The 9,684-nt window shown below is 50.5% G+C and overlaps 1 protein-coding gene across 6 annotated transcripts in view; it reads right to left on the bottom strand.

Annotated features, from left to right (window-relative positions):
* TBC1D14 (TBC1 domain family member 14) overlaps positions 1–9,684 on the bottom strand; it is a 119,229-nt gene that overhangs the window by 30,567 nt on the left and 78,978 nt on the right. For all 6 annotated transcript variants that reach the window (XM_040237592.1, XM_040237594.1, XM_040237595.1 and 3 more), the window contains 3 exons: positions 5,156–5,274; positions 3,167–3,249; positions 1,737–1,854 (listed from right to left, as the gene is read on the bottom strand). In XM_040237592.1, the coding sequence (XP_040093526.1) occupies positions 1,737–1,854; positions 3,167–3,249; positions 5,156–5,274 (320 nt within the window). The remainder of the gene's footprint in view (positions 1–1,736; positions 1,855–3,166; positions 3,250–5,155; positions 5,275–9,684) is intronic.

Raw genomic sequence — 9,684 nt, 5'->3', positions numbered from 1 at the left:
GAGTGAGGGGTGGAGAGGAGCACGGGCTGAGGGTGGAGGAGCACGGGGTGAGAGTGTGAGGAGCACGGGGTGAGAGTGTGAGGAACACGGGGTGAGGGGTGGAGGAGCACGGGCTGAGGGTGAGAGGAACACGGGGTGAAGGGTGGAGAGGAGCACGGGCTGAGGGTGGAGGGGCACGGGCTGAGGGGTAGAGGAGCACGGGCTGAGGGGTGGAGAGGAGCACGGGCTGAGGGTGGAGGAGCACGGGCTGAGGGTGGAGAGGAGCTTGGGCTGACGGTGGAGGAGCACGGGCTGAGGGGTGGAGAGGAGCTCAGGCTGAGGGTGCAGAAGGCACAGCCCCACCCTCACCTGGGCCCCCAGAGCAAATCCCTTCTCCTCTCTCATTCGGCGCCCTCCTCCCTAAGGCCAAGATGATGAAACCTCCCCCCAACACAGAGGGCCAGAGAGGATTAAGCGGGGAGGTCACAAAGGCCGCCGCTGCAGTCTGGCGCCCGGCGCGGGTCCCTAAGTGGCGGTTCTGGTGTGCACGCGCGCCTCTGGATGCCATCAAGCATCAAGCGGTGAGCGATGGGCCATGCTGGGCCCTGCCGCCACGTGGGGAGACAGTCTGGGCTTCTGGAGACCTCAACTCTCGTTACTGGGCCCCATTTGGGAAGAGGTGCTTTCTGACCATGTCTGAGGAAAACAGGCTCTGGGAGCAGCGTGTCTTCCCAGCGGAAAGCCCAGAGTGATCTCCCCCAACCCCACTCCCAGTGACGAAAGTGAGTGACAGCCAGGTAAGTGCCCAAGCAAGCCCCCAACTTCCTGACCCACAGTTCAGGCTGAAAGAAAGAAACAAGGAACTGGCAACCAAGCCTCTCCACAGCGCCAGCTGATGGGGGGAGGCCCAAAAGGAGCCACCAGCCTCTGTGCATGGGCCTGGAACTGCTGTCCCTCCACACACCGGCCCCGGGACTGCCGTCCACACGCTGGTCCCCAGCCATCCACACCAGGCCCCAGGAGGCCGTCTGCACGCCGGCCCCTAGCCATCCTGAAGACGCACAGTGCATCTTCAGACAGAAAGAAGACAGCAGCTGAAGGACTCGAGTGGGCCCCAACTGCTGGGGGCCGTCATCAGAGCAGCTCCAGCACCCCGGCTCCCTCAGAGGACAGACACTCAAGCAGACGGTGCAGTGTACCCGGGGGTCCTCTGCGGGCACCTGGAGCCAGGGCCAGGGCAGAAAAGGCTTCTCCAAGGAAGACTGAGCTTTAAAGAACAACATGTTCACTGGACAAGGAGATACAGGGCAAGAGCACTGAGACAGCAGGACGAGAAGATGCAATGGCTCCGAGCCTCCCCAAGGGAAAGACTTGCCCAAGCAAAGGAGAGGCGAAAGGCAAGGCCACAGAGAAAGGAGCGGCTGTGCCACGGGAGGCCCGACCGCTAAGCCACGAAATTCACATCCTACACCGGAGTCACAGGAGCCTGTGCAGCGACAAGTGTGGAACTGACACACATTTGTGCTGTAGACTGCTGAGGACAAGACGAGGCGGAGGGCGCGGGAGAGGAGGGCTATCAGGGCGCCCGTGGCAGGAACAAGGCTAAACCAAGGCAGGGGAAGGAGACCGTGCGGCTCAAACTTATCAGGCAACTTCATCAAAGGCGGCGACACCAGCTACACTTAGTACAGCTGCTTCCCATAAATTCTGCCAAGAAACGACATGCCATCTAGGCTATCTGTGATGTCAGAGCTTACATTGTTTCCCAGTTGGGCAAAATCTCGTTGTTCCAAGTGAGGACCGCATTTCCAATGCTTTCTTCCAGTCTGCATCTTTCTTCCAGCTGCTTTTTCCTTCTCTGGGCTTCTTTCAGCTCTAGACATCACAATTAACAAGAAGAAGAAAACATCTGTTAGCTGATATCCACTGATTCCCGGCTGGGTGACTCTTCTCAAAGAGTCAGGCTGCAACACACCAGGAAGACAGCACTGAAGCACGGCAGTGTTTAAGACCTGACCTGGTTCATCTCACAGCTTACGAAGTCTAGAAACCTTCGGTGTTACTTACCACTCAGTCAGCTTTTTGTAACACACGTCGAATAACATGTATGCAGAAAAGAACTCAGACAAGAACACGGCAAACCTATCACATGACAAACCCATGAAGCTCCCACCCCAACCAGGAGACCGGACAGCAACAGGCGCCAGAAGCTCTGTGCTCCTTCACCCAATCCCCCTTCCAACGGAATCTGCAACCTCGCCCCTCACAGCTTAAGAATAACTCAGTATATAACAGCAACTTTGAGAAATACCACGCATTTTCATTTACATATACCTTTTGGGGGGTAAAATATGCAAAACATAAAATGTACCACTTTATCCCCGTTGAGTGTGCAGTTCAGTGGCATGAAGTACATTCACGTTGTTACGCAACCATCACGGCCACCTTCCAACTGGAACTCTGTTCCCACGAAAGACCCACTTCCCATGCTACCCCCTTTCCCGCTCCCCAGCCCCTGGCAACCTCCAGTCTAATTTCTGTGTCTGTGAATCTGACTATTCTATTGGGTTGGCCAAAGAAGCTCATTTGGGTTTTTCTGTTGGAACTTTGGCCAGCCCAACAGATGCCTCACATAGGTGGGACCGTACAGAATTTATCCTTTTGTGTCTGGTTTGTTTCACTTAGAACAACGTCTTCAAGCTTCATGTCGTAGCACGTGTCAGAACTTCGTTCCTTTTTAAGGCTGGACGATACTCTGTTGCACGGGCAGACCATGTCATTTTATTATATACACTTCTTAAACATCTAAGAATCATAGGGTTTTTAGGTGTCATGCGGCACTTTAACAAGTCCCAACACACCTCCTTCTAAGTGAGGAGAACTGAACCCACGGAGGGCAGAGAGCTGCCTCCCCATTCCTGCAAGCTAAAGCTTTGCCCACTCTAGTACTTCCATCCTACACAGGCTCTTTCCTCATGTAAATTCAAAGTATTACCTCAAATAAAGTTACCAGGAATGAACAGTTAGCAGGAATGTACATTTTTGATGAAAAATTATATATTTCAAAATATTAAAGGCATTCACCAAAGTTCCGGTTTTAAAGCTTCAAAACGTAAAGAGAAAACACCTAGGAAGACACAAACTCTTGTGCTGCCTTACATAACCAAACACGTATGAATTCCATTACCTCGTTTTTTGGCCTGAACCACCATTTCTTCATACTGTTGCCTGTGTTTCTGAGCTTCTTCAGCTGGCTTTGCTGGGAGATTTCTTGATAGGAAAAAAAAAAAAAGAAAAGATTTTCCACCATTTCAAGTATTAAAGAGAAACTTGGAGCATCATTTACTAAAAAAGTGAGAAGCTCAAAGATGAAAACTACCTCTGTTAGATGATAAAGACACAGCTCTTTTAAAACCTAAAAATTATTTTTTTTAATAAAGTAAAATAAAGCTCATTTTTAAAAACTTGAAATCTGAAGGTTAGCGGAAAGAAGAAAATAGCAATTACCTGCAATTCCAATAGAGATAAACACTTAAATCTTTTTGTGTCTTTTTTCACCCCAGGTCTCCAAAGAAACTTTGATTTGACCACAGGCACTAATCACCGTCAACAGTCACCGGCGAGGTGCTCTAATGGCTTATATTACATGTATGCATGAATCTACTCCCTGGCCTGTTTTTTAAGTGTGCAAGTTTCATACTAGCTGTGTGGTTCATCTGTCTTATATCTATATCTATATATATGCATACACACACAGATTCATACAGCAATTCTAAACATCTAAATGTGGAGGACAACTTCGAATTCTGGTTAAAATAATAAAAGGCACGTTCTCTTTCTGAAGCGTGCTGGTGATTCTGCTGGCCCTGGAAAACCGGGCAGGTGGCCATGTCTGGCTGGTGTGTGCCTCGCAGCATCCCCTGCGCTCCCCGCGCTGAGCTGAACGACCGTCTCTACTGCAGGGCAACAGCTCGCGTCTCAGGGAGTGTCACAAGGGCTGAGCTTCACAGGGTGGCAGCTGTCACCCACAGTCCCTAAGTCCCTACCTACCTCTGAGTTCGCCGTGTCAGAGTTTCTCTTCCCTTCTACCCATACATCCACAATGTCCAACGACCAAAAATTAACATCGGAAGACACATATTGCTTCTTCAGACTTCATCAGTTTTAAATGTCAGGGTTGGCAGGGACCTTAGAAATTCTAGCTCAGCATTTTACAATCTCTCTTAATGAAAAAAAAAAAAAAAGCTGTGGAATCTTTCTGTTCAAAAATAGGGTTCTATGGAAACCTGACGCTTAACTAGAGATGAGCTCTGGCCTGGTATGATGGAGCAATCCCTCTATCTAACTAGGGTCTCCAAACACGATCCGCAGGCCAGTCACCAAAACCAATCTCTTCGTCAGTTCAAGGCAAACCAGAGGTTGGAGGGGAAGACCCTTGCTAAGGCTCACCCAGCCCGTTTACCGCAGCACATCCCAAAGAACCAGCAGGCTAGTCCAGGCACTGTTCGGCCATTGTCTGGAGTACCTCCGAAACGCCCTCTTCAGGGTATTTGCTCTGCTGTTTCTTACAGTTACAAGCCAGTCTATAATAATAGCTCTGCAAGTAGTTAGACACGCTAAATTAAAAAGTCACTTGAACAGAAAATCCGGGTTAAAACTTCTAGGTCAGGGCTTCCTCGGTGGCTCGGTGGTAAAGAATCCGCCTGCCAAAGCAGGAGACTCGGGCTCAACCCCTGACCCGGGGAAGACCCACATGCCACGCGGCAGCCACCCCTCTGTGCCACAGCTACTGGGTCTGTGCTATAGAGCCCGGGAGCCGCAACAAGAGAAGGCACCGCAGTGAGAAGCCGGCATCCTGCAACGAGAGAGGAGCTTCTGCTCTCCATGTCTCGGGAAAAAAGCCTGAGCAGCCACGAAGACCCAGGAGAGCCACAAATAAAAATTAATTAGTTAAAAAAAACCCACTTCTATGTTACATGAAACGTTTCCGAATCAGTCACACTATCGTACAGAATACACATTAGCACAGGGGACGAAGAGGGAACCCGTGTTTTTAGTAAGTGTTGTGCTAACTTCTTCTTTCCCTCAGGACCCAGTCCTTTGCTAATGAAACGGTGACCAGCAAGTGGACTGATCCCCCAGAACAAACTCTCTACAGACTCGCGTTCAGACTCACGCTGGTCTGTCCTCCAGGATGAGTGCGGTGGTAGAGAGAGGCTCAAAGTCAAGATTCTTCCTCACATTCTGCTTCGGAGAGGGAGGCTTGCTAGGTCGTCCAGCCTTGTCTTCATATTCCTAGGACAAAGAGACCAGGGATAACTCCAGGCCCGGCCAATTCTGAGGTTACAAAGCCCTTTTCAAAGTAAGAAAGCTGTTTTGTTACGAAATTGTCAAGTCCTTTAAGTTGACTTTGAGGATGACACACTGAAAATATTTCTTGCTCTTTAGAAGGAAAAACTGCCAATGAAAGGGTTCCTACAGCTCTGTGGTTCAGGTCATCGCTTCATGGGGACTGGGGGCTTTCCGCGCTGGTAGGGAAGTCACTAAAGATCTCATCATTCCAGCTGCCCCTCGGAGGGACCACTGACTCAGGCCTCCTATGTGTCTTCTGGGTAAGAGGCGTGGATTCTGTCTTCTGGACATGGTAAATTTGAAATGATTGTTGCAGTGGCCACCAGGAAGCTCAGAGTCAGAGTGACAGCCAATTCTGGCACTCCTCTGAACCCCCGACTTCATCTCCCACTCCCATCCTAAATTTCTAATGCATTTCCATTTATCCCACTGCATTTTATCGATTTTTGTTAACTTTTCAAATCTTTTCCAAAATGACGAAGGAGTTAAAAAGTTCTTGCTTGCAGGTGCTTAAAGCTGTTTCATTTTCTTAAAGCAGAAACATCAAAAAAAGAAATTCTTTAACACCTTTGTATGAATCCATCATTGCCAGTTGGTACATTAATAATTGTGCCATGCCCCGGAAATCTTGGAGCAGCCTCTGCACCTCTAGGTCACTAATCTGTCCTGTGAACTGCAACCACAAAACCTCAGTCACACCTGGTGACCCACACTCCAAACACCCAACCAGCAGAGTTCAGGAGAGCCAAGTAACTTGGGCCAAAGAGTCCAGTTTCTAAAATTATGTGTGTATCCTTGCGTGCATGGGCGCATGCTAAGTCACTCAGTCACACTGATGCTCTGCGACCCTGTGGATTGTAGCCTGCTGGGCTCCTCTGTCCGTGGGATTCTCCAGGCAAGAACAGTGCAGTGGGTTGCCATGCCCTCCTCCTCTGTACCCTTAGCCTTCTGCAAAAATAAAACCCAGCATTTTCTTGTTGTCTATTACAGACAAGGCTCTCAGGACTCTCCCTTAAGTGAAGGCCGCCTAGCTGGGAAGGTAGGGTAAAAGCAGAGCAGCTGGCCTAAGATGTAAGTGGGCACTCCAGACGCAACCAGACCAGTATCAGGAGTGGACAGTGATGAGCTGCCAAGTGCCGTTTATTAGCTCTAGCTGTTAACGGGGTATTGCTGGTAAAATTATTTGGCTAGCGATTATTCTCTCAGAAAAGCCTGTTGAGGTTTCTAAAAAGTTTAAAGGAAAAACTACTTCCTCAGAAGCCACAGGCTGTGAGAAGGGTGTGCACCGAGAAGCAGGTGGGAGGGGCAGTTTCTGTACATCTGGACGTACAGGGTTAGACGGCTCAGCATTGTTCACTGCTGTTGTTCAGTTGCTAAGCCATGTCTGACTCTTTGTGACCCCATGGACTGCAGCACACGAGGCTTCCCTGTCCTTCACCACCTCCCTGAGCTTGCTCAAACTCATGTCCACTGTGTTGGTGACGCCATCCAACCATCTCATCCTCTGTCGCCCCCTTCTCCTCCTGCCCTCAATCTTTCCCAGCATCAGGGACTTTTCCAGTGGGTCGCCCTGATGTAAAATGGTTCCATTAAAATCTAAAATGACCTCCGCTTACCCAAAGCTGAGAAAACGGACTCTTGTGTTCAGCCATTCATACACTTGAGCACCTCCATGTGCCAGGCACTCAGCTGCAACTTAACACGGTAATAAGCAGCTATGAGGAAGTGTCATACGTAGCACCTGATGCGGAACCTTGACCTTTATAGGAAAACTACCTAGAGTTGTGCTCAGAAAGGTTGAGAGACATGTTGCATTTTAACAAGCATTGTTAATGAACACCCTGTAAAGTGCTACTCATCTGCTGACCCTGGTCTGACGAACTACATGCCAAGGCCAAAGAAGCCGAGCCCCAAGTTAGATGCCCGAGAATGTGGATGCCCACTGCCACTTGCTTCTGTGTGCTTTATCTCTGTAACAATCTCTACGGCAGGTGTCACCGTGTTTTACAAGCAAGGCCCCTGAGGTTCAGAGTGAAGTGACTTGGCCCCAGGCCCACAGCCAGCAAGGTGCTGAGCCTGTAGGACTCTCCTCTCCGACCCTCTGTGCAGGCCTGACCTCCCCTGCGGATACACTCACACAGGTGTCCAGCCGTGGAGGGAAGGGCCCAGGGCCCATTCGAGTCAAATGTGGTCTCTGGGGCCAGACAGGCCCAGCAGCAAATTCGGATCCACCGAGAACCAGCCTCGACCTTCGGCGAAGCACAGCCTAGCCTGCTGGAGCCTCACTTCCACATTTGCAAAAAGGGTAACAGCACCTGGCAGAGGGGGCTGTCTCAGGAGTGGGGAGAGGCGTGTGAAAGCCAGCACAGCCCCCGGGGCAGAGGGATGCTCCAGGAAGTCTGGCCAAACAACAATCAAGGTGCCCTGCAAAGTCTGCAAAGAGCACAGATATGAAAAGGAGTTGTAACGTTAATTAATTGCCTTGATTTGTGATCTTTAAAAGATCAGTCTCTTCAGTGGGAGCTCAAAGGCTCCATCATAGATGATAAAACGCAGCACAGCTGTAATGAGCCAAGTGCCTTCCAAGGGCTTTACACACAGAGAACTGGCTCACCTCCCCGCCTCACACCACCCCCAACCCGGAGAGAGAGGACCTGCAGGGGTGGCGGCTGGGAGGGGCTGGAGGAGACCGAGCAGGAGCACCCAGGCTCTGCAGGCACGCAGCCCACCGCAGCCCGCCTGGGCCAGAAGCAACTCAGTCATTCACATTCAGCCTAAACGAGGCTTTCAACTATGACACAAACCTGTAACAGCCAATTAAATGCAGACGCAGGGCAAACACTTAGGATTTAATCACATACTGCACTGCATGATTAAAAAAAAAACAGGCCTGTCCTGTCCACGCTTGCAAACCCAGGGAAAGCCTCCTCCACATTCTAAACGGCATTTCAGAATACAAACGGCTTTGGAGACTGTTAACAGGTCCTACTCCAAACCTGGTTCTCACACTGTTACCTGGAGACGCCAACAGCAAGCTCATCTTCCAAGCCGGACAAACCAACATCAGGAACGAGAGAGAGGACGAGTCACTCTCAGGAGAAAACAACTTTCAGCTGTGAGTTTATCAGCATCGAGGTCAGCCTGTGATGTGGCCGGAGCTGGGGACTGGGAAGCAGAAAGACTCAGTTCTAAGTCCTGGCTCTGATCTGAGGCAAATCATCTTGCTTCTCTCTCAGCCACGAAAAGGAGCAACTGTGAAGACTCCTGTGATGATGAGATGACGGATATATGTTCGATGGCTGCCCATCAAGTATGAGCCCTTTCCGTGTGCCAGGCAAACGGCGGGCTCGTCCCTGCCTCAGTCCAAGTCACCCTTCTAAAGTTTCTTCTCCTCCTGGGGCCCTTACGGGATCAAGTTTCAAAGTTTCCTGGTTTAAACCAAGTAACAATGCCATTCATTGCTGTGCTCATCTGAAGTCCTACTGACTAATGAGGATAAAACATCCATTCAAGGAAGGCTACAGATTCCAACACCCTGTGTAACCCGAGGGAATTTAGAACGGGGTTCTTCAAAGTTCTAGGGGCAAATCAGTTTAACTGGTCATGACAGCATTTTTAAAATCAAACAATTAAAAAAAAAAAAAAAAACAGGGAGCACACAGTAAGGAGAGTGTTTCAGTTCTACGCCTAGTTATGGCTGTGCCTTTTGACAGCACTGTGTCTCAACCCAAACTGTCTAACCCAGGGATAGGAGTGGGGGGTTGTGCCAAACCAGGACTGCAAGCCACTCATTTAGAACAGGTCACAGTTCCCGCCCGGAGTGGTTTACCTTGTATGCTGCTGCGAAGGTAAGACTGACACCAGAGAGAGACAAGAAACAAAACCTACTGTACCCCACCCCCAAAACACCTACTGTGCACAACCAGGGGCTAAGTGTGGGGCGTGTCTGATAACCCAGCAAAGGGTCAGGGAAAAAAGCAGTAAGAAGGCAGGGAGCCAAGGCAGCTGAGCAGGTCCTCAACGCCACACAGGGGCAGGGACGTCATGTGTGAAGGGGACGGCCAGACCCCAGGCCTGAAGAGCTCATTCTAGCTGGGGCAGAAAGATGCCAGCAGAGGCCACGAGGCCAGGGCAGATAATAAAACACGCCGTGAGAGGGCAAGCCACAGCTGCGGGAGCCCCAAGGACAGGACACCAAAGGCTGCAGAGGCAGAGAAAGCATTTCCTAAAGGGGCCATCTCAGCAGACAGAGGACGGGGGAGCTGGGCTAGAAGCCTCGAGGGCCAGGCATCCTGACAGCAGGACAGCAGCCAAGCAGCCAAGAGAAGAGGCTCAGCAGGCCTATCTGCAGGG

The sequence above is a fragment of the Oryx dammah genome, unplaced genomic scaffold (assembly GCF_014754425.2).
Source record: "Oryx dammah isolate SB20612 unplaced genomic scaffold, SCBI_Odam_1.1 HiC_scaffold_3, whole genome shotgun sequence".
Lineage (NCBI taxonomy): Eukaryota > Metazoa > Chordata > Mammalia > Artiodactyla > Bovidae > Oryx > Oryx dammah.
This window is presented reverse-complemented; position numbering and strand designations above follow the sequence as displayed.